The 25,938-nt window shown below is 35.5% G+C and overlaps 1 protein-coding gene across 1 annotated transcript in view; it reads left to right on the top strand.

The window, feature by feature from the left end:
• Positions 1-25,938, top strand: part of LOC112049774 (head-specific guanylate cyclase) — a 149,670-nt gene that overhangs the window by 118,182 nt on the left and 5,550 nt on the right. Inside the window, exons 9-14 of the mRNA XM_024087801.2 lie at positions 7,385-7,564; positions 14,829-14,967; positions 15,870-16,036; positions 16,797-16,940; positions 17,599-17,753; positions 25,475-25,616. Of these exons, the coding sequence (XP_023943569.2) occupies positions 7,385-7,564; positions 14,829-14,967; positions 15,870-16,036; positions 16,797-16,940; positions 17,599-17,753; positions 25,475-25,616 (927 nt within the window). The remainder of the gene's footprint in view (positions 1-7,384; positions 7,565-14,828; positions 14,968-15,869; positions 16,037-16,796; positions 16,941-17,598; positions 17,754-25,474; positions 25,617-25,938) is intronic.

The raw sequence follows: 25,938 nt of genomic DNA, 5'->3' as shown, positions 1-25,938 counted from the left end.
TTTTTGCAGTTGTCGTTGTTAAAATGGAACTTTAGTAACTTATAACAGTAGTAGAGCTTTTTGCGATATGACTCGTCCAGGGAAGTCTATAGACGAGTCATGAACGAGCTTCCCTGGACGAGCCATGTCGCAAACAACCATATCCTTCATACAGGAATACAGCAATCTGTGTCTCAGTATTAAGGATATGGTTGTACTTGTAATTACAGGCAAATGAGGCCTCGCTCACTCTTGTAGAAAGCATTTCTTGCATACTATATTACTATACTCGTTGTTCACTTTTTTTACTATTAGATGGGCCTTCTGTTTAGTCTATCAATGTTAATCAATAAAAAAATATTTTCAAACTTATACGGAATCCTCAGTACACGTTTGCAACTCACACTTGCCTAGTTTTTCTAATCAAGCTCTGATTTATCGTAGCTCTTGTAACCTCTTTTTATTTAGTTTCTTTGGCGAAGTATTCGACGGGAAAATGTCCGAATCGATGGTCACAAACTAAATCATGGTCATGTGAGTCGAGGACTGAGATAATATTTATTTATTACCAGCGGTTACCGTCCGTAATTCCGACTGAGATATCTGATTCACTATCGAATTAAGATATTTTTCCCTAAAGTTTTTCCTTCTAAATATATACTAGATATAAGATTTAGGACAACTTAAGCTTCACGATAAAGGATTTGGACTCAACACAGAGAGTCTTGGGTTCTATCCCAACACGCTAGACTACAAGCATAGTCTTTCCGACTACTAACTAGAGGGAAACGAGAATATTGGTCACATAAATAAAATAAAAAAATATATATTTATAAATCCCAATGAATGTTCTATTTAAAATTTACTCTTAAGTAGCCTAACAAAAAAGCGGGAATATTTCCAAAAAAAAATGGAAGAAAGAATTATAAACATCATCAACACCTGTAACAAACAACAATATTCTTTAAAAGCTAAAATAAAAATCATAGCTTAAAATTAAATATAGAATGGAGTACATAAAGTACTTAACAGTACAGAAGACCCACTTTGCCATCACGGATAATTAAATAGCTACTCTAATATTGCAGTGATAACGTCGAGATTTGCTCGCAACCACAGAACAAACCTAAATTAGAATGTTTTAATACTATTATTATTAATAATAATAAATTAGTATTATCATACGAATTACTACTAAGGAGCTAAGAATTAGGAGCTTAGACCCACTACGTTATTCCAATGCAGATCGGTGGACTTATGGTGATAATGATTGGCTCTGTAACGATCAGATGTTATTGATAATGATCAGGAACCTAAAATTTCATACAATTACAAATAGATAGTTTGTTATCATTATATAATAGATATAATCTCCACTACCATATAGTACTAACCCTTCGTATAAGCCTATATTTGTTCAACCGAAGGGACAAGATAGCTCCACGCATACCCACACTGTTTGTTATGCCATTTACCCCGAGGGTTTCTTACCACGGCGCGTAGTGTTAAAGTGGTCCCATTATATTAATTGAGGATTGCGACACAGTAGGTACAAGCTAACATGACCACTATGGTTTTTATCTCGATAAAACTCAAATGTATATTTATGAGAATTAAAAAGTTCTATAAAGTACCTACCTACATGTTAAGTTAAACATTTTATGCGTTATTTAGTAAAAGTTACATCGATCAACTATAGGTACAAATTTGGAGCAAATAGTTGTAATTTTATTTAGATGTGTGTGGAAACTATATAGTAAAATAAATAGACTGTCAAAACTAAGTTAATTTTTAATAAAAAAAATACCGCTGTGAAACCGGTTTCTATTTTAAAACATTAGGTTTTAAAATAGAAACCGGTTTCACATCATCATACACAAAAAAACTTACTCTTTTTAGGTAAAATAAGCTTTCTATTAATAGAAATCCCGTCCACCGTTGTTTCGGTTCTCAATTCAATTAAACAAAATACATAATAATATTATGTATGCATTTAACTATAAACACAAATGTACCTAAAGCTTTTATTTTGTGACTCTCGCGTAACGTTATAAAAATAAACTAATTAGTATGCATATATTTAAATTACTTGTCTGAATGAAAAATGTTTTCTAAAATAAAATGTACTGAAAAGTTTTAAATCCTGTGTGAAACGTTGACTTTCATGCAAATTAAAGTCCACTCTTTGTTAAAATGTGTAATGGAGGAAAAAATTAAATGTCGTGCTCTGCTTAATTAGAGAATTTTTTACATTCGGTGTAGAAAATCTTACAGTTTCTACTGTAAATAACATAAAAAATTGTTTATGTATAAAATGAGCATAATTTTTTCTCTTTATCTTTACTAATATTGTAAAAAGATACAGTAAGTATGTGTCGTTGTAGGTAATTACTGGATCTAAAGAACCAATTTTGGATATTTCTTCTACCAATAGAAAGCTCCGTTACTTATGACTGTCGTAGACAATATTTGAACCCCGTATTCGTACAGGCACGGGAACTATGCGGGTGAGTCCGCGGGGCGTATGTTAGTGTTATATATATTTTACTAGCGGACGCAAGCGACTTCGTCCGCGTGGAATTTAGTTTTTCACAAATCCCGCGGGTACCATGGATTTTTCCGGGTTGAAAAGTAGCCTATGTATTAATCCAGAGTAAAATTTCAATTCTAAATTTCAGCTAAATGCAGTAGTTGCGGAGTTAAATAGTAAAAAACATCGATACAAACTTTCGCGTTTATAATAATTACTTGACATAATTTGAACACTCCTCACGTTTTAATTTAAACCAAATGTTATAGAGACTTGTTAAAAGTGGGCGTGTAGCCATGTGGCACCTCTATTATCTTTCTACAAACGCTAACGCTTCGAAAACTATCAAAATGTACGAAAATTGTTAATCGATTACATAATAATTGAATGTCGTCTTTCCCTCGTTCATCCAGTGGATGGAAAGTGTGAATTCGGATCGTTAAGTTTGCTGGGTTTGAGTCCCTAGTCAGGCTATGACTATATGAGTATTTGATACATCTCGTTATTTATAATAATGATTTAGATCTATCAAAAATATAAATTTTTCTTTTTTATAAAGTGTCTATTTATCACTTAAATTCATCTTATTATAATTTTTGGGTTTGAACTTTTCAGTTTTTCATGGAAATCTACAAAATAAATCAAAATCAACCTTCACCAAGTAACGCCTAGTCTATTCATTAATTATTATAGTCAAAGAGTACACCAAATCAGGAAGCGTGCTTGTTAATACTCTAATCGTTCTAATTAAAAGGCTTTTAGAGACCTCAGTCGCTTTTGAATCAGCACAAATCAACCTCTGATTACGAGTGAGGTTATCGGTTAACCACACTCAGCTGTTAACCTGATTAATATTAGGAACCGAATAAAGCTGGAAATAGATTATTATCTATCCAGAAAATATTTTGTTTACATTGTGTATGACAATGTAATGAGGAAATATAATTATAGAAAACAATATCATAGATGATTCGTACATATTTCATGTTTTAAATTAACAGGTCCACATCCAGTGATCACAAGTCCTGGACTTTGCTCAGAGTTTTTCTCTCTACCACGCGATGGACCCATCACCCGCACGGTGAATCCATAAAACTTATTGGCCTAGTAATTAGAAAAAATTGTAATTAATTCGATTTACGGTTTAATGAATGCTTATAATTCGTGACACGAAACGAAGTGATTACAGTTACGGTGCTATGTTGCTCTAATCAGTTAAGACATTAATGGTCGAGGAAGCTCTTATGTTTATCATTATGTCAGTGGTTAAACGCATTGATTGTATTAAGGCCGTGTCTAATAATATGTCAGAATTATCTCGGTCAATAGATTATTCACGACACATTGAGCTGAGATATCTCCAGATTATTTCAGCTTAATCCCATCGTTGTAATACAATACTATTAATAATATTCAGTGTAATACGCATCCCTTCAATCATCAGGTTATTAGCTAAACGAATAATTTTATAATTAATGTATCGTTACGGGTTAATGAAAGGTCATAATTTGAACCTAATTGAATCCTGAATAGCTCAAAGATAAAAGGACCGGATTCATCACCAAGAAGACGTGGTTTGGTTCCCTCCCATTGGGGAATTTCGTGTCCACTCCTAATACAGTCATTTACCACTAGTCGAAAGGGAATGGGTATATTGATCATATTTAAAAAGATATGCTTAAAAATATGACATGAAGCGAGGTAGTGCAGATGGATCTAATGAGTTATGGCCTTAACACTCGAGGCTATCTTATTCATTATGTCAATGGTTAAACGCATTGATTGTATTAAGTCCCTGGGGTCGAATAATCCGCTAGAATTATCTAGGTATAGATTATTCACGACACACGTCGAGCTGAGATATCTGTAGATAATTTCAGCATAATCCTGGCGTTGAAATACAATATCATTAATATTAAGTGTAATCAGAACCGCTTCAATATTCAGCGTTATTATCTAACCGAGTAAAAGACAATGGGCACAATCTGAGCTGGTTTTTGAAAAGGTACAATAACCAAGTAAAGACTGTGGATGTAAAAAGTTACAAGTAAATAAAAAGCCGATGTTAATGCGAGCTATTCTAGCAACAGCTTTAGTTTTATAAATTGAAACATTACGGCAATTTTTATTTGATGACCTAGTGACAGCAACCGTGACTTCTGCATCCTAGGTTGTGAGATCAAACCCTACAATAGGAAAAAAATACAATACCCATAATAATATTTAGTATCCCAAACTATTCCCATATTCTATCTATTCTGATATTCGAACATGTTTGAAACCTCAATAGCTCAACGGTAAGAGCGGTCGGAGTTATCACCGAGTGGTGGTTCAATCCCCGCCCCGTTGGTCTATTGTCATACCCACTCCTAGAACAGTTTTTCCCGACTAGTTGGAGGGGAATGGGAATATTGATCATATTTAGAAGATATGGCAAGTAATAAAAAATACAATCTACTCCATTTTATATCTATACGGCTTGAGTTCAGTTTTTACACTTAGGTGCCCGTTATTCTTTGTATTTAACGAATGGACATAATTCGTGACACGAAGCGATGTGGTTCTAATGAGTTATGACCTTAATACTCGAGGCTATCATAATCATTATGTCAGTAGTTAAACGCATTGATTGTATTAAGTCCCTGTCTAAATAATCTGTCAGAATGATCTCAGTCCATTGATTATTAACGACATACGTTGAGCGGAGATCTCACCAGATTATTTCAGCTTAATCTAGACGTTGTAATCATCATCATCATCATCATCATCATCATCATCGTTACGAGTTAATGAAAGGTCATAATTTGACCCAATTTGAAGACTTAATAGCTCAACGAAGGGACTAGATTCATCACCAAAAGATCATGGTATGGTCCCCTCTTACCGGAATATTGTCGTATCCTCTCCTAACACAGTCATTTACGACTAGTCGATAGGGAATGGGTATATTAATCATTGATATTTATTTAAAAAGATATGGCAAATATGCTTAAAAATGTGACACGAATCGAGGTAGTGCAGGACGGGTGCAAGATGGCTCTAATGAGTTATGACCTTAACACTCAAGGCTATCATATTGTCAGTGGTTAAACGCATTGATTGTATTAAGACCCTGTCTAAATAATCTGTCAGAATTATCTCCGTCCATAGATTATTAACGACACACATCGAGCGGAGATCTCTCCAGATTATTTCAGCTTAATCCTAACGTTGTAATACAATATTCATTAATATTCAGTGTAATCAGTACCGCTTCAGCCTTCACCGTTATTAACCGAGTAAATTTGTAATTAATTTAACGTTAACTGTTTAATTAAGCAACGATTCACACTTGGCAACTTTGAGGAAGGAAATTTTGAATACAGTTATCTGTTTTCACGTCTAGTTGAATATATGTAACGCATGGGTGAATTAAAAAGATTTTTTTTAATAGTAAAAACCAGCTTCTAAATATGTGTGCCAAATTTCATTAGGGTAATATAAATCAAATCAAAATTCATTTATTTCAAATAGGCTTACTTTACAAGCTCTTTCGAAACGGCAGGTAATAATATTAAACTTAAGATAATGGTGATAATAATTATTCGAAAACTTGAAATTAAAGTTACGAGGGTTCCAAAGGCCTTGGTCCGAGAAGAGCCCACAACAAACTCAGGTTTGGTTAGGTTAATAATAATAATAAATAATAAAAGCCTTTATTTACTGAATTTTATATACATAATATTATTGTAATATATCATTGACACTGATTCTTTTCATCAGCTTGCCTTCGGGCATAGGCCTCCTCCAGACACTTCCATAGTTCTCTATCTCTTGTTTTCCTTCTCCATGTGTCTCCTGCTGTCTGTCTGTCTGAGGTCATACTCCCATCTTTGGCAGGGGCGACCTCTTTTCCTTTTTCCTATCCTAGGATACCACTCTGTCACATCTGTGGTCCACTTATCCTTTTTATCGCGCATGAAGTGTTGGTTAGGTTAGGTTTATCCTTTTTTGGTTTATCACCATTTAACAATAGGTACATAAGTAGCCTGTCATGTAATACATTTAATTTCCAAGCAATTTACTACAAATAAAGAATATAGACTTTTATTTTTTCAACACATTCGAATTTCTTTCGAACAAGTTAAAGGTCAAAGCTACTAGGGTCCAAAGTCTATACTTGCCTACAATACTATTACCTATGATAGGAGCATGCTGACAGACATAGGCGAGGAGCAAGAGGATGAAAAATGCCCGTGATTACACTTTTTTTTAAGTCAAGTTAGGGTTTTTACTAATTTCGTGCGTTGCCGGAAGATAAATCTTTAGTATCTATATATACTGATATTATAAAGTTGACGAGTTTATTTGATTAAACGCGCTTATTAATATACGCTACTTTGATCAACCATAGACAAAAACCTACTTACATTTCTATATTTAAATATTTCTATATTTAAATTTGGAGTGTTATTGCTTGAAAACAATCTTACGTTAAGTGGGTAATTATGAGGATTAAATTAGTAAGTAATTTGGTAAGTCTATCAGTAAAAATGTAACTAAATTTAATTTTTGTTCAGTTAAGAAAGTAACCACCTAATTGTAAACAGAATATACAGTAATAATAATAAAAAATATTATTTAATAGCTCTGTTTACATTACCTAAACTGTAATTATTTTCATTTTACTTTATTTTAAATATTCTTTTATATTAAACATATTAAAAAGGAATAGATTTACCTTAATAAAATAAGTTTAAAACACTGTGTGGTACAAAATACAATATGAAATTCGTCGACCAACTCTCGGCCTATAGCTAATTGAATCCTCCCACAATTCATACAAATCGTTGCGACCCATCAATCCAATTGTGTAACAAACATTTTTCCCCACAGGGTCTCGAGATAAAGGGCCAGATGGTTTTCTGTTCGGAGTCCGATTCCCTGCTCTTTGTCGGGTCGCCATTTCTCGACGGGTTGGAGGGTCTAACTGGCAGGGGGCTGTTTATATCCGACATTCCATTACATGATGCGACGAGAGATGTCATCTTAGTCAGCGAGCAGACGAGGGCGCAGGTTCGTATATTTTAACCTTTTATATTAAATATTTTTGACGGCCTCCGTGGCGCGGTGGATTTACAAGACGGAGTTCCTGGGTTCGATCCCCGGCTGGGCAGATTGAGATTTTCTTAATTGGTCCAGGTCTGGCTGGTGGGAGGCTTCGGCCATGGCTAGTTACCACCCTACCGGCAAAGACGTACCGCCAAGCGATTTAGCTTTCCGGTACGATGCCGTGTAGAAACCGAAAGGGATGTGGATTTTCATCCTCCTCCTTACAATATAAATTCGCGTTGACGTAAACGCGAATTTATATGGAACTGAAACAGTGGTGCTGTAGTGACACTAGATGGCGCTGTTTCAATTCCTTAGAAATTCGCGCTTACGTTAACGCGATAGTAACAGTATCAAACTGCCACTAGGCCCTCTGTTTCGTCAAAATTGCATTTGTTAGTCTCTACTAGCTTCTAAAAATGTGTGTCAAATTTCATTTAGATGTGATATTTTTTTGTTTTTTATAAAATATGCTCACTTTAGAAAATTATACAACTAAATCCGAAAGATAAGAGATTTCCATAAATCGTCCAATAGCCCAAGGGCTATATGGACTATGGAAGTTTGGAGCTTGCTCATACTTATCTATATCTATACTAATCTGTACATACTAATATATAAAGCTGAAGAGTTTGTTTGTTTGATTGAACGCGCTAATCTCAGGAACTGCGGGTCCGATTTGAAAAATTCTTTCAGTGTTAGATAGCCCATTTATCGAGACTGGCTATATGCTATATATTAACCCCGTTTTCCAACGGGAACGGGAACCACGCGAGTAAAACCGCGCGGCGTCAGTCTCAAATATAACCTACACTAGATTTGTTAGCTGACCGTAGATATTATTGCTTCTTTTGTTTAGTGAAAGTAATTATAATCTATTATTGGATACCCTCAAGAATATTCAATTAAGATAAACGTGGACTCTATCCCGCCCACGCTACTGCCATAAATCATTTTAGCGCTAGGGATCGTGTATAAACTGCACGCAAAGTAGATAGTTAGTTGGGTACCTACTAACGAGGGTAGTGCAGAAATAACCCATTCAAGATCGATGCTACACAAAAATTGCTACACAGGTGCTATATTTACCGCCTTTTCGCGTTCATCGTTGAGGTAAGGTATAAGCTCCAAAATTAACACTTAATAACTTAAAATTGGTGGTGGTAAACCAAGGTGATAGACCAGTGGATATGACCTCTGCCGCCGATTCCGGAGGGTGTGGGTTCGAATCCGATTCGGGTCCTGCACCTCCAACTTTTCAGTTGTGTGTATTTTAAGAAATTAAATATGTGTCTCAAACGGTGAAGGAAAACATCATGAGGAAACCTGCATACCAGAGAATTTTCTTAATTCTCTACGTGTGTGAAGTTTGCCAATTCCCATTGGGCCAGCGTGGAGGACTATTGACCTAACCCCTCTCACTCTGAGAGGAGACTCGAGCTCAGCAGTAAGCCAAATATTGGTTGATAATGATGATGATGAACTTAAAATTGAAAATTTTGAAAAACTTCCGATGGTCATGAAATTATTAATTACACTCTCGATCAAGTCATCAATATTCTCATTCAATGCACTTTCATTTGAGACTCCACTCGATTATTTTTGCAGACATTCGGTTATTCTTCCCCACTTTCACCCTTCAGAACTTCTAAACAGCTCAACTGATTTTCATCAAACATGTCTAAAAACACTCGCACATAAGTCACCTTTTATTCAAAATAAACTAAACAGAAATCGCTTTATCCGTTCGGAAGTTATGGTGCCACAGACAGACAGACACGTGAAACTTATAAAACTTCTCTTTTTGTGTCGGAAGTTAAAAAACACTCAATGATAAGAAGTGTTCAATATTACCCTTGGAATGACTTTTTTTTTATTCTTTACAAGTGAGCCCTTGACTACAATGTCACCTGATGGTAAGTGATGATGCAGTCTAAGATGGAAGCGGGCTAACTTCTTAGGAGGAGGATGAAAATCCATACCCCTTTCGGTTTCTACACGGCATCGTACCGGAACGCTAAATCGCTTGGCGGTTCGTCTTTGTCGGTAGGGTGGTAACTAGCCACGGCCGAAGCCTCCCACCAGCCCGCCCGGAGTACCTACTATCAGTATTGCTATGACCCGGTCGCCGGTGTATTTGCAGGTATATGGGCTTAACACCTACGCCTGGTTGTAATGGAGGCAGGGCGGCACTTTGTAGGAATAGTTTAAAAATAGGAAATATAGTAGTTTGCGTCATGTTTATACATGTTTGACGTCAGACGACAACATGTAATCTATCACACTAATATTATAAAGGCGAAAGTTTGTGTGTAAGTGTGTAAGTTTGAAAGTGTGTAAGTATGTTTGTACCTCTTTTACACTGCGGCTACTGAAGCGATTTGGCTGAAATTTGGAATGGAAATATATTTTACTCCGGATTAACACATAGGCTCCTTTTCATCCTGGAAAAATCCATGGTTCCCGCGGGATTTCTGTAAAATTGAATTCCACGCGGATGAAGTCGCGGGCGTCCGCTAGTTTTGTTCTTTATTTGATCTGAATTTAATTAGGTAAAGGTAAGGTCAGGTATTCGTTCCACCTTTTCAATATTGCATGAATAATTGTAACGATAACACCGCAACAAGAAAACAAAATGTTAATTAAAATATCTCTCTCAAAGCAAATTTAAATGATAAAACGCTGAGAGCTTCGTGTAAACGCGGAACAATTGCCTTGTTTAATATAAAATCTCGATTTAAATATTCATATTTGTAACAATATAAAAGTTGTGAATTTATTACTTATTTGGTGTAATATAAATCGAGCATTTTCAGGTATTTCAAAAGAGTTATCAGTGAAATTTAATTGAAATAAAGCGATGAAAGGAATGCAGTGGAACATATTATTTTTTTTTGTCGTTCTGAACATTGTTTTGTTTTTCATCATCATCATCATGTCAGCCGATGGACGTCCACTGCAGGACATAGGCCTTTTGTAGGGACTTCCAAACATCACGATACTGAGCCATCTGCATCCAGCGAATCCCTGCGACTCGCTTGATGTCGTCAGTCCACCTGGTGGGGGGTCGACCAACACTGCGCTTACTAGTGCGGGGTCGCCATTCCAGCAATTTAGGACCCCAACGTCCATCGGTTCTTCGCACTATGTGCCCCGCCCATTGCCACTTTTGCTTCACAACTCGTTGAGTTATGTCGGACGTTGGTTCTTCTGCGGATCTCCTCATTTCTGATTTGATCACGCAGAGGTACTCCTAAGATAGCTCGTTCCATCGCCCGCTGTGTGACTCTGAGTATTCTTATGAGGCCCATAGCACAGTAGATATAACAAGGTGCCCATAGTCAGCGACCAAGTTTTGGACTCGGAGTTTTGTTTTTTGTTAGATTATTTTTTAAATTATTTTTATTTCTTGTAAACTACCTAATCATCATGATCACTAACAGCTCTATTATATTTCGGCTCACAGCTGAGCTCGAGTCAGCATCACAATGACACGGGGTTAGGCCAGTAGTCCACCACGCTGGCCCAATGCGGATTGGCAGACTTCACACACACACACTTCTTTCACAGTTTGAGACACGTGATATTTAATTTCTTAAAATGCACACAACAAGTAAACCACAGATGCTTCCCGAAAAAAAAAACAAATAAAACAAAAAAATTCAAAAAATGTCAAAAGTCAAAAAAGTTTTCTTTTTTTATAGGGTAATCGTGCTAGTTAACCTTAACCACTACATAGGTTAAGTCACTCTCATATTTATTTTAAGCAAGCATTTTTGTTTCTTTTGTGTGAAATTTTTACCCTACATTTGGGCGCCCTAACTAAAGGCACACTACATCACTGAATAGATACTTTTTTTTTTTTTTTTATTCTTTACAAGTTAGCCCTTGACTACAATCTCACCTGATGGTAAGTGATGATGCAGTCTAAGATGGAAGCGGGCTAACTTGTTAAAAGGAGGATGAAAATCCACACCCCTTTCGGTTTCTACACGGCATCGTACCGGAACGCTTGCCGGTAGGGTGGTAACTAGCCACGGCCGAAGTCTCCCACCAGCCAGACCTGGACAAATTAAGAAAATCTGCCCAGCCGGGGATCGAACCCAGGACCTCCGTCTTGTAAATCCACCGCGCATACCACTGCGCCACGGAGGCCGTCAAACTTACTCGTAACTGTAACAAGGTGTGGTACGAGCACCTACCTTGATCAGTCATGTCCCAAATAGCCTTTGATAAATTTTCCTCACAGAATTCGCCCGGTGAACATTTCTAAAAATAAAAATCGCCGTTATATGAATGTCATGACAACTTTCCAAATCGATCCAGCCCCGGCAAAAAGGTCTATTATTCAATATAAACTCTTCAATAGAAGCAATAATAGCGTACATTAATCTGTAACTACAATACCTATTTGAAAAGCGGGCGCCGGGAAAGCCTTTCGAATTTTCGGAAAAGCCATAAATCTTGCGATTCAATATTTCCCGCTTAATGAGATTTTTCCGACGTGATCCGAATCCAATAATTGCTTAGTAATTAACCAGCTGTTGAAAAAAATCGATTTATAATCTTTGGGGTGGCGTATTATTTAATTTTAGTTATTATGTATAATTTTGATTTATATGCAGAGCACATTTCACAACGTTTTTGAAAATTAGATTTATTCCTTGCTCCTAATTTATAAGATTAGCATTTTATAGCAGCTAATACTGCCACCATTCCACGTGGGCATGATTTTTTTTTTTTTATTCTTTACAAGTTAGCCCTTGACTACAATCTCACCTGATGGTAAGTGATGATGCAGTCTAAGATGGAAGCGGGCTAACTTGTTAGGAGGAGGATGAAAATCCACACCCCTTTCGGTTTCTACACGGCATCGTACCGGAACGCTAAATCGCTTGGCGGTACGTCTTTGCCGGTAGGGTGGTAACTAGCCACGGCCGAAGCCTCCCACCAGCCAGACCTGGACAAATTAAGTTCTTTATTTTATTATTTCTGAAGAAACTTCTAAAGAAGAACATTATTAATCGATTTTTTTTTTCAAATAACAACTTTTGATAAATTGGCTTTTATAACATTCAAATAACAGACCCGGCACAAATTTGAAAATTTTCTTTATTTATATGCAGAGCACATTTCAAACTCACAACGTTTTTGAAAATTGGATTTATTCCTCGCTCCAAATTTTTAAGAACATTTTATAGCAGCTTGTATTATTGCCACCATTCCACGTGGGCATGATTTGTATAGTTGTTAGGGTAAGTTCCTTATTTTATTCTTTCTCAATAAAGAAGAACATTATTAATCGTTTTTTTTTATCAAATAACAACTTTTGATAAATTGGCTTATATAACATTGAAGTAACAGACCCGGCACAAGTTGGAACATTTTCTTTTATAACAAGTAAAGATTTAAATAAAAAAGTTGCGAAAATAGGCGTTTAAATGAAATTTTTAAACCATTTAGATACTAACACACGAAAATTTCATTAATTCAGGTTCAGTCTGTAATTATACGTATGCATACTTTTGGGCATTGTTTTAATAATTTAATTTCTTATACCCGTAATAAGTATACAGGGTGTCCCGTAAACAGTACGACATACTCTACGGGTACACCAAAGCCTACTAATATACCGCAATATATGTTAACCGAATTTTTACAGTTTTTGAGTTATATTGATGTTTGTACCAAACACAAAAATCCCTACCTTCAGTGCAGTTGAGCCATACCACGTGCTGAAAAATTTCTTCAAGTAATGAAAGTTAATTTTTTCTACTGCACAGTAAGTTTTTTCCAAAAAACGGGAATAATTATTTTTAATGTTTAACGTTTTTTCTGTATGTAATTTTAAGGGTCACATTGAAAAAAAAAATGTCAGCTATCACCTTGTAAAGTATCTATATCTATACTAATATATAAAGCTGAAGAGTTTGTTTGTTTGTTTGATTGAACGCGCTAATCTCAGAAACTACTAGTCTGATTTGAAAAATTCTTTCAGTGTTAGATAGCCCATTTATCGAGGAAGGCTATATATTATCCCTGTTTTCCTACGGGAACCACGCGGGTAAAACCGCGCGGCGTCAGCTAGTGTCGTAATATTTACGGAACATCCTGTATATCTGGTGGATAGGCACACACATACCAAGTATTCTATAGACTGCAAAATCAAATTCCCGACAGAGAATCTACTTGCGTAAGTAAACGAGACCTAATAGAGCGTACTCCAAATTCATTGAACTAAATTTGCCAGCTCGGAAGATATCTATGTTTAGCTCTTAAGTAAGAATACCTGAAAACTAGACTGGGAGAATGTATATTTACTGATTTTCTCCTTGTTGTAAAGTGTATTTAGTATTTTTAAACGCGATTGTTATTAAAAAATCACTAGGTACATATTAGCTTATTGTATTATGTACCCTGACTAGTAAATAAAAATATTATAGATGTTTTATATTAGTTCTGTATCAATTTTTCATCGACCTTGAATGCATTATTTTTGCACTCAACTCATTAGTCATTAGGTCATCATCATCAACCCATATTCGGCTCACTATTAGGCATGAGTTTCCTCTCAGAATGAGAGGGGTTAGGCTAATAGTCCACCACGCTGGCCCAATACGGCTTAGCAGACTTCACACACGTAGTGAATTAAGAAAATTCTCAAGTAGCAGATTTCCTCACGATGTTTTTCCTTCACCGTTTGAGACACGTGATATTTAATTTCTTAAAATGTACATAACTGAAAAGATGGATGTGCATGCTCAAGGCCAGAACCTACGCCCTCCGAATCAAAGGCAGGGGTATATCCAGTCGGCTATCACGGTTCATTAGTATTAGGTACTCAACTACTTAACTACTAAATATCGATTATGAGTGAAGTCTATACACGAGCGGCCAGATCTTAGTGATTTTATACAAGCTGAACGTTTGTGAGCCTTTCTTTATTAACACGTTCACGGGACGAGGTCAATTGACCTCGTAGGTACCTATCATGTCTTCAAGAGGTACGAGGTCAATTGACCTCGTATCACACCAATGATTGTTTTAGTACGAGGTCAAAAAACCTCGTACCGCACCAGAGGAAAGTACAGAAAAACGTGTTAAAAATACGGTAGGCAACTCTTCGCAAACATTGCTAGTTTTGAGCTTCGAATAATATACTGATTAGATTTAGATTGGATAGGATTGATACAGTTTATATAGTAAGTATTTTGTAACTATCCACCAGGATGGCCTTCGAAAACGTATGGACAAACTAAAGAACTCAATAATGGAGACCAGCAAATCGGTGGACAAGGAGAGAGAGAAGAATGTCAGTCTGCTGCATTTAATATTCCCACCGCATATTGCTAAACGACTCTGGCTTGGTAAGTTGACACTTAATTAAGGTCATAGCACATCTATCACCACAGAGACGGATAGTTCCTTATCGTCTCGCTGTCACTTTAGCGTCAACTTGGCTATGACTCTAAAAATATCTAAATGTTTGATGTTATTTTTTAACACGCTTATATTAGCTTCATTAGTAAAATCCACCCCCATGATATGGATATCAAATGGAAGAACTAAACGAAATATAATACGAAAATTAGTGCGTGCTAAAAGCATGTTTTTTTTTTAGTTTTTTAAACTATTATATTATTATAATTTATTTTTCACTATCCATTTTACATTGGAACATAAATAAATATCTTGGCTTTTTTAAATCAGAAGTTATGCTAAATGGAATTTTCCAAATGCAACATTTTGCCTCAAATTGGCAGCGCTTTTCCCTTCACTACGCGTGCCTTGTCATGGTTCTAACTTAATATATTAAACTTTTTAATCCTTCAGCTATCCAATGGTGTATTTAAATATTAGGTGGAGAGTTAGTTTATCTAACTGCAATAAAAAAAATTATTCCACGATTTGGTTACATTACTTATTTTGGATTGACACCGTTCACCGGATTTTATTTTAAAACACGTATTCACGCCAAAAACGGCACACCCTTCTGTCCAATAACGTCTAATAACAAGGAAAGGAACTTCTTAAAAGAAATATAAACATTTAAATTTTACGCCTCTATTATTTTATTAATCATCACTAAGAAGTCTAATAATGAGTGCTACGTCTATGAGACGTGCAATTTAAGATTTTCCTCAATTCTTTCTTAAGTCTTTCTTTCATAGCCAGTTTTCACAGGGGTTGAAACATTGTGTAATCTCCGGTTATTTATAATATAGAACGTGAACTCTATTATGTTGTTGACACATACATTGTTGTAAAGGTGAAGCCATCGAAGCGAAGAGCCACGATGACGTCACGATGCTGTTCAGTGACATTGTGGGATTCACATCGATCTGCGCGACTGCCACGCCGATGATGGTCATCGCCATGTTGGAGGACTTATACAGCGTGTTCGATATTTTCTGCGAAGAGCTTGATGTATATAAGGTATAGATACACATAAAAAACTATTAATTTTTGTTTATCAAAATTTGTCTGGGGATGTTTAACCCCTTAGTTTTGTTATCAAGCATTATTCTGCTTAGATGGTGTGACAGAAAATCTTTTTACCTACACGTCGTGAATTTTTACAAAACTTAAAACAAAGATGTGCTTTCAAATCGACGAGCGCTGGTCACACCATTATTACAATCTACTTTTCTAATGAACGTAAACCATGTAAAGATACTGTGAGGTTTTTTTAATTTTTCACTCAAGATGCAATTGTTATGCGGTTACTACTAACTACAGAAATAAAAAAAAGATATGGTGTTTTACAAAATAACGTTTTATAACAATTAACTTCTTAAAGCCAAAGTAATTTTTTTTTTTTATATAATAAAAAATAATTTTAATAAGTCTTGCATTTTTTTTGTGTTCTAACGTCCATAAACACTGAATCTATATATATAAAAGAAAGTCGTGTTAGTTACTCCACTTATAACTCAAGAACGGCTGAACCGATTTAGCTGAAAATTGGCAGGGAGGTAGTTTAGAGCCAGGAGAAGGACATAGGATACTTTTTACTTTTTTTTTAATGGGTAGGGTAAGGGTAGGGTAGGGGTAGGGTAGGGGTAGGGTAGGGGTAGGGTAGGGTAGGATAGGGGAGGGTAGGGGTAGGGTAGAGGTAGTTGAAAGTTTATATCGAGTTTCACGCGGACGAAGTCGCGGGCGTCCGCTAGTTTGTAATATACACGAATATTGTCAGGTTGAAACTATCGGAGACGCATACTGTGTAGCAAGCGGTCTACATCGCAAGATAGAGACTCACGCACCGCAAATCGCGTGGATGGCTCTACGCATGGTGGAGACTTGTGCGAAACACCTTACACACGAGGGGAATCCCATTAAGGTAAAAACTTAGTGCTCACTTCTTAATTAGTTCGTTGATGACACTCCCATGATATGTGGGCGACGGGGGGAAAGGACTGCGCTGGTGTGAAGTCGAGTGCGCGAAGCAGCGGGACGGACTGCGTGGTTGAAGTCATGCGCGCGGACCATCGGGAGTGTTATGAACGAATATATAGCCAAGCTATAGCACCAGATAGCGTTCTTGTTTTACTTAAACTTGTAGATTCAAAAAAACTAAAACTTCTGTAATTTTGTTACCTGTCTTTTAAACAGTTATGCAGACAAAATGTTAATTAAAAAAATGGGTGTTTTGTTGTCTATCTTTATTTGTCATCTTAACATGTTATTCAACTATAGACATTCGTTTTATATTTTTATTATTAGTAAACGTCACACCACGTATTGAAGAGTAAAGCGGTCTTATCCCCAAATCCGGTGGGCTGACTCTATATTAGGCCATAAAAATATACTGATAATGATGAATCTAGTATAGATCTAAAATAAAATATAAAACTTAAGCTATCCTAGAAACTCTCGAAAGAAGAAGAATTTTGTTTGGAACCGTTTTGTTTGGAAGTCCATGCAAGAGGCTTATGTATAGCAGTGGACATCCATCGACTATTAATGATGATGATCTTTAAATTTTCATGTGTGTACAGATGCGAATAGGCCTGCACACTGGCACAGTTCTGGCTGGCGTGGTAGGCAAGACGATGCTGAAGTACTGCCTCTTCGGACACAACGTCACGCTCGCCAACAAGTTCGAGTCCGGCTCTGAGCCGCTCATGATCAACGTCAGCCCTACCACTTACGAGTAAGTTTTAAAAAAATCCAACAATCATTTAAATTAAGCTTAGTTTACATGCACTTTTGAAACGTCAGGTTATGTCATTATTCAATGGTGGTAATTAAAATTACTTTTTTAAAATTAAAATTACCCTTGTAACTTTAATTTTACGAGGGTTCCAAAGAGCTTTGGTCCGAGAAGAGCCCACAATTGAATTGAACATTTTAGGCGTTTAATATATTACAGTCACGATAGTTTAATTTCTAAAAAAATTTATAAAAATGGAAACCAATTTATTTATTGTATACATTCAATATGCCTGCCTATCTATTATTAAAGGATGTCAGGAAGTGCCGCTAGCAGTTGCGCAGTTTGTTTGGTAATAATGTGGCCATTATTGTGTTATTTTTGAGTCATAAATGGAAAAAAAATCATTACCAAAAATTTACCGAATTTTTTGTAGATTTATGTTTTATTAATTATACAGAACCACGATAAAAATATCTGTGCTAAAGACCGAGAATCACCCTGTATTTTTGATAATAATCATATTGCTTTACGCATAAATCGTAGCACCGTAGCAATTGTCGTAGCATTCAAACGTAGCCTTTAGCTACAAAGTGAGTTATCTATACTAATATTACGAGTATAAAGAGGTAAAGTTTGTGGTGTTGTAGGGGGTAATCTCTGAATTTATTGAAATGATTTTGAAAATTGTTTTACCACCTACATAGCCACGTTATTCGTGAGTGACATATGATATATTCTATCACTGTAGTCTTACGGGAACGTGAACTACGCGGGTGAACAGCTTAACTAGTTAACCCCTCTTATTATGAGAGGAGACTCGAGCTCAGTTGTGAGCTAAAAATGGGTTGATAATAATAATAATAAAAAAAATCGAGCGATCAAAACCATACTTATGCCAAACTCGATGTGCAAGGTTTATCAACAAACAAAATAAAAATGTGGGTATAAATCACTAGTCATTTCACACCTAATAATTTTGATTAACTTATCCCTAAATAACTTTATCATAGAATATATTAATTAAAACTAAGAATTACACAGTATATTAAATTTAAATTTATAATAAATAAAATAATTATAACAAATACACACCATCTAATTGTAAATTACTGATTTACTATTTCAATAATAAGCTCAGAACAATAAGACAATAAATATATTTTTAATAACATTTTATAGAAAAACAATACATAATTTATATGAAATTAGGTATGAAATGATATCAATCTACCTTCATTTCTAATTTGTTTGTTGATAAACATTATACAGCAAGTTTGGCTTTAGTACAGTGTTACTATTAATTAAATTATGTCATTGTTTCTAATTAGATTTTAACGTTAATTTCAATTAATCCTTATAAATTTAAGACTAAAGTTCATAATTGAATGGCAGTAATGCATCGCAAATTTCATGACCTAATAATATTGTGTTTTCAAAACGGCTGATCATGTGTACATTTTAGATTAAAATTAAATTGCCTACTCTTCACTAGCTGCAGCCCGTAACTATGATCGATTTAAATTGGTTTTATTTACGAATTTCGCGAAAATTGTTATATGTGATATTCTCTGCATAAAAAGAAGCTTTTTTAACCCCCCAGTTTAACGTGTCTGTCTATCCGTCAGTGTGTTTGTGGCACCATAGCCCTCGAACGAGTGAAGTGATTTCAATTTAGTTTTTTTTTTAATTAAAGGTTACTTAAGTACGAATGTTCTTAGGCATGTTTGAGGAAAATCAGTTAAGCCGTTTAAAAGTTGTGGGGGATGAAAGTGGGGGCAACCAATAACCAATTGTCTGCAAATTGTATACTCCAGTTGGGTCTCAAATGAATGAGAATATTGGTGACTTGATCGAGAGTGTAATTAATAATTTCATCACATTCGGGGATTTTTCAAAATTTTCAATTTTATATTATTAATATGCATTTTTTGCATTTTAAACATGATCAAATCTCCTTTCTTCTCACACATAGTGGAAAGGCAGCACCTACTTGCGGTACGTCAAATGTAGGCTATGTTACACGCTAATGATGTAGTTTTCTATTGGTAAAATATTTTTTTAAATCAGCTTATTAACGACCCTACAAACTCATGTTCGAATTTATATTATTAGTTAGGATTATTATTTCATTGTACCTATCTTCATAAGCATGACAAGTACGTTTCTCCGTTACGCAATATATTAAAAGGGATGTCATATCAATATCGTTTTTGGGGTAAAAGCCATCAATTTGTACATTCGATAAACTTTAACGGTAGTAATACAATGGATATGAAAATTAATGGGGCAAACTAATACAGTATCGGCATCTTGTATCCGTGTTTTGGCGCTCTACTTATATGAGACCTTAATAATAATAATAATAATAATTGTTTATTTGCAAGAATTATTGTTTTTTTACAACATTCAACTAAATTAATAGTGTGCAAATATTATACATGGTTAAAAAATAAAAAAAATACAAACAGTCACAATTACCAAAATAAATGAAATGAAATTAAGAAAATGATAAATGCAGTCACAATTACTAAAATAAATTAAATGAAATTACAAACAAAAAAGAAAAAGTAACACCTCCACACACAGTAATAATTACCAAATTAAATTAAAAATAAAATAAAGTTACAATTGCAATACAATATACAAAATTCATTATTTTTACAATTAACATTTTTACTAGCTATTGTAATACTACCTGAAATAATTACTATCTACCGAATATCGAAACAATTTTTTTTTCTCATAGGTAACTGGCATGTAGCTTATTCAGTGTCTTTGGCATTTATACTATAGTGTGAGGTAATTCAAAAATCCGGCCAAGTGCGTGTCAGGCCACGCGCAGTGTAGGGTTCCGTAAAATTAGCACTTTAAACCTTAATCTGCACAAACATACCGATTACGATATCCCACAACATGGGATGGACAATGAAAAAATCATCCTCACATTGAATGTACGAAAGGAACCCCTAAACAATGTGTTTTTCAATTTTCGATTTCCAATTTAGTTTTTTGAGTTGGTCGACTATAATTTATTAAATAGCAATCGCTACTTCGCTGTTATAGTTTTCCTTGTAATTTCATTACATATAATTATACACCGCAGACAAAAGAACGGACGGACAGACAGACATGAAACTCTGTTCCTTGTGTAACTACGGAACTCTAAAAACAAATTAAGAAATATAAATCAGATACATTTGTTCAAAAATTTTAATCAAGTATATATGATAATTAATCGAGAGTTCATGTAACAGTTTTAAGTATTAAACTTGAAATATTACCGGCTTATTTGACAGATTTTCATCCTTCAGGTGTCACTAATCTGCCCCTAAGTGAACGTTTAACAATAGCTAATATTTATAGTATTTTCGTCAATTTTACATTTCTCTATAAAATCCTAAAAAGCTTCATTAATCTGGTCCCAGAGATCAACGCTTTTAATCAAACATTATTTTATAGCCTCAATAGCTCAACGGTTAGGCGGTCGGACTCATCACCGAGGGGTGGTGGTTCGATCCCTGCCCCGTTGGTCTATTGTCGTATCCACTCCTAGCACAGTCTTTCCCGACTAGTTGGAGATGAATGGCAATATTTATCTTAAAAAAAAAGAAATGGCAAAAATTCTTTAAAAAAAAACACAAGAAAACTTGCAGCTTTAAATATTTTCATAAGCATGAAGAAAATGCACGACTATTTGCACATTATTTACAAACAGTTTTAAATATTTGAAAATAGAACAATAGCCCGCTCATGTGATTGGTAGAAAGAGCATTGAAAAATGTAAATGAAAATTGCACTTCATTGTTTTGTGAAATGGTCTACATTTTATTAGTATTTTTAGTTTTTAATTCGTGCGCGTGTATTTGGGTTTTGCCAAATAGCTTTCTTTGTTTCTCTCTATCCCATTTTAGCTCTTTTATATCCCCATATCTCAATTTTTTAATATCTTGTAGTTATTTCTGTCCTTTTTTGTTTTTAATAGTTGTAATTAAAACTATAATCACTTCACATTGCATCATTAATACGCAGTAGGTACTATTATGTAGATGTATTACCGAGATTGTCGTCAATCATCAAGTCATCGATCATCTATATGACAGCCTCCATGGCGCAGTGGTATGGTTTTTTTAATTGGTCCATGTCTGACTGGTAAGAGGCTTCGGCCCTGGCTAGTAACTCTACCGGCAAAGACTACGCCAAACGATTTAGCGTTCCGGTACAATGTCGTGTAGAAACCGAAAGGGGTGTGGATTTTCATCCTCGTAACAAGTTAAGCCGCTTCCATCTTAGATTACATCACCACTTACCATCAGGTGAAATTGTAGTCAACCACTAACATGTAAAGAATAAAAAAAAATCCATATCAATACCTTCGGTATCAACCCATACTCGGCTCACTGCAGAGCTCAAGTCTACTCTCAGAGTGAGAGGAGTCAGGCCAATAGTCCACCACGCTGGCCAAATGCGGATTGGCAGACTTCACACACGCAGAGAATTAAGAAAATTCTCTGATATGCAGGTTTTCTCACGATGTTTTCCTTTACCGATTGAGACACGTGATACTTAATTTCTTAAAATGCACACTACTGAAAAGCTGAGCGTGCATGTCCCGGACCGGATTCGAACCCACACCCTCTGAAATTTGAGGCAGAGATCTTCACTGGGCTATCACGGCTCAAACCTACTTACTTACCTATAAAAACTAAGCTTTGGTTGTTTAACTTTTATAAAATGAGGCAATTAAGGCTTTAAAAGCATGAACTGCTTTTTGGCCACAGTATAGGCTTGTCCTAATTCCGAAGTTGATACCGATGAGATAATTCGGGCCGGCTCCATTGACCCACAGTAAAGCCAATAAATAAACAAGTGAAAGACGGTTGACTGATTGATTCACCAACGTCACCCGTAAGCCTCTAAAGCCATTGGAGAGGCACGAGATTTGGCTTTATATTTTATGGCTTTGGTTGAGAATTTAAGACCACATTTTGTGAAATCCTACTAATATTATAAATGCGAAAGTTTGTATGGATGTTTGGATGTTTGTTACTCTTTAACGCCGCTACAAGCGATTTGGCTAAAATTTTAAATGGAAATGAAATAGGCTACATTTAATCCCGAAAAAATCCATGGTTTCCCGAGATTTGCGAAAACTGATGATTTAATGATATGAATGTTTGTTACTCTTTCACGCCTCGACTACTTAACTGGATTAGCTGAAATTTGGTATTGAGATATATTATACCATGGATTAACACATAGGCTACTTTTTATCCCGGAAAAATCCATGGTTCCCGATGGATTTGTGAAAAACTAAATTCCACGCGTACGAAGTCGCGGGCGTCCGCTAGGCTCGTTTAATATATTTAAACGAGCAATTCGCCACATTTTGTGAAATTTATATATTTGAATCATCATTTCATGTTACATATATTTTTAGTTTAGTTTAGTTTGGTTTTTTTTTTATTTTATGTCGCTATGTGACTACGCATTTCCATGGTGTCACCTGATTCAAGGTCATTAGCTGAAAATCAGCGCTGTATGTTCAATATGTCTTTGGTACATGCAGCACAATGCTGTGCTGGGTTCTTTTTCAAGGTTGTACCAAATATGACATTGTGCTCTGATACTTAGACTAAGTGGTTTGAGTATCAGGCACTACTAGTGTTAAGGAATTAAGTGTGGCACAATTTTTTAAATAAATGTTTTTTCTTTCTTACTTCTTTCAATTCCTGAACCCAAACTTCTACTAGTATGTATAGCGGACGTTCGCGACTTTATCCACCTTCAAACATTCTTAATCCGGCCCTGTCGAATCCGTTCTTAGTGGATGTCTACTAACTATAAACTACCTCGCTACCAAATTTCATCTTTCTACGTCAAGTGGATTTCGTTAATGCGTGACCTAACGTTTCTATATACACAGATCATTAATGCAAAAGAAAGCCTTTAAGCCTGTCTATCTGTCTGTTTGTTTTTAACACGTGATATTTCTTTTACGTATTAAGACAAAGTTTTATTAGCTAATTTGGGGTATCCCAATAATTAATTTTACCTTGTCTGTATAAAGTTATATCGTCTAATATTACAACTTCATTAAAGTTAGCTCAAGTTTCTTATTGTATTCTTTCTCTTATATAAAATCTTCAATGCAAATGCAATTAAGACAATTTTAATTAAACACAGTGGCCTTTATTTTTGAAAACGACTGAGATAACGGGTGCCTGTCCATTAGACTAATTAGTACCCTAAGGTCCAACTGCCTGAATTAAACACTTCGTCACAATGTCACAAAGAGTCTTGTCTTTTAATTAACAAACTCTATTAAAAAATAAACTAAATTTAGATATACAATTTAGATAAACAAATATTTTCTTTTTTTAATTCTTTACAAGATAGCCTGATTAAATCTCACCTGATGGTAAGTGATGACGAAGACTAAGATGGGAGCGTGCTAAACTTGTTAGGAGGATGATGAAAATCAACACACCATTCGGTTTCTACACGACATCGTACCGGAACGCTAAATCGCTTGGCGATACGTCTTTGTCGGTAGGGTGGTACGGCCAAAAGCCTCCCACCAGCTGCTAGCCATGGCCAAAAGAATCCCACCAGCTGCTAGCCACGGCCGAAAGCCTAAACAATAAACCCTTGTCTATGACATTGATATGATTTACGAGGTATCTTAAATTTTACTTTTAAGGTCAGTAAAAACGGATTTTGTGACAGGACCGGATTAAAGAGGTTTAAGGGTGGACTAAGTCGCGGGCGTCCGCTAGTAATTTTATGAAGAGGTAAAATTTGTGGTAGTGGGTAATGTCTAGATCTACATAACTGAGTTTGAAAACTCGTTTACCACTAGAAAGCCACGTTATTTGCGAGTGTTATAAGCTACATAATTCCCGTATTCTCACGGGAACGGGAACTAGGTGGGTGAAACCGCGGGGCGTCGGATAGTGCTCAATAAGACTACTGGAAAAAGACCTGGTAGAATTTGTTACATTTTCACCTAACACACGCCAAAGTTTTTTTTAAAACTACCTACAATTTGGAAAAGTACAACAGTTTAAAATCCATGCAAATGAATTCGGAAATCCAGAAATTTTTTCACACTCTCCGGGGAAAGTTTGAATAAAGGAGCATTTACACAAATTCCAATATTTTATCCTTTGTCCATTTTCCTCTATCTGTCCTTATTATATGACCTGCCCAATTCCATTTCTGTTTTCTTATTTTCTGTAGTACATCGCTCACCTTTGTTCTTTGTTGAATAAGGAAAAGAAGACAATATATGCCAAGAGTTCTTTTTGTATGGCAATAAAAATATATAATAAACTTCCTAATAGTCTAAAAGAGAAGCCCTGATCAATATTTAAATGTAAAATGTATAATTTATTATTAAAAAAAAGCTATTATGACATTCAAGATTATTTTATGGACATGGACATTTTGTAACTTATTATTTTGTAATTGTGACATTGTATTAATTTACTTTTAATTTTTCGTTCAAAAGTATTTAATTATTTAAGATAATTCATACACCAGTTATGGTAAAATGTATGAAGGCTCAATTCTATAAATGTACCATGATGTTAAACCTACATTTTCATGAATAAAATATCATTCATTCAATATCATTCATTCATTCAAGAACAAAGAACAAGCTATAATAACTTTGTAGAAAATGTAAATGCTCTCTAACAACCACAATTTGCTCGCAGGTGGCTAATAAAGTTCCCGGGATTCGAAATGGAGCCGCGCGACCGTTCCTGCCTACCAAACTCGTTCCCCAAGGACATTCCCGGGACATGTTATTTCCTACACCGGTACTCGCATCCTGGGACGGACCCTAATGAGACCCAGGTGAGTTAATGGCCCAGGGCATACATTTATGATCTTTTCTGCTCACATGTTATGTGAAACCGATAACGATTACGTTGCGCCTGGATAGCGATTTGTGAAAACGAGAGCTAGACTTTCCTCTAAACCCTATAATTGCCTACCGTACTTCTATTCCAATACTTTATTTATTTAGCATATCTAACTTATCCCAATAACTATACAAATCATGCCCACGTGGAATGGTGGCAAGAATACTGGCTGCATTTCCGCGCTGGACAACCAGGCCTTTGCGCAAAAAATAAGACAGCCCTTAATAGTCACCAGTCGAGGCAACTAGGCGCGG

This window comes from Bicyclus anynana, chromosome 23 (genome assembly GCF_947172395.1).
Source record: "Bicyclus anynana chromosome 23, ilBicAnyn1.1, whole genome shotgun sequence".
In the NCBI taxonomy this organism is placed as follows: Eukaryota; Metazoa; Arthropoda; class Insecta; order Lepidoptera; family Nymphalidae; genus Bicyclus; species Bicyclus anynana.
This window is presented reverse-complemented; position numbering and strand designations above follow the sequence as displayed.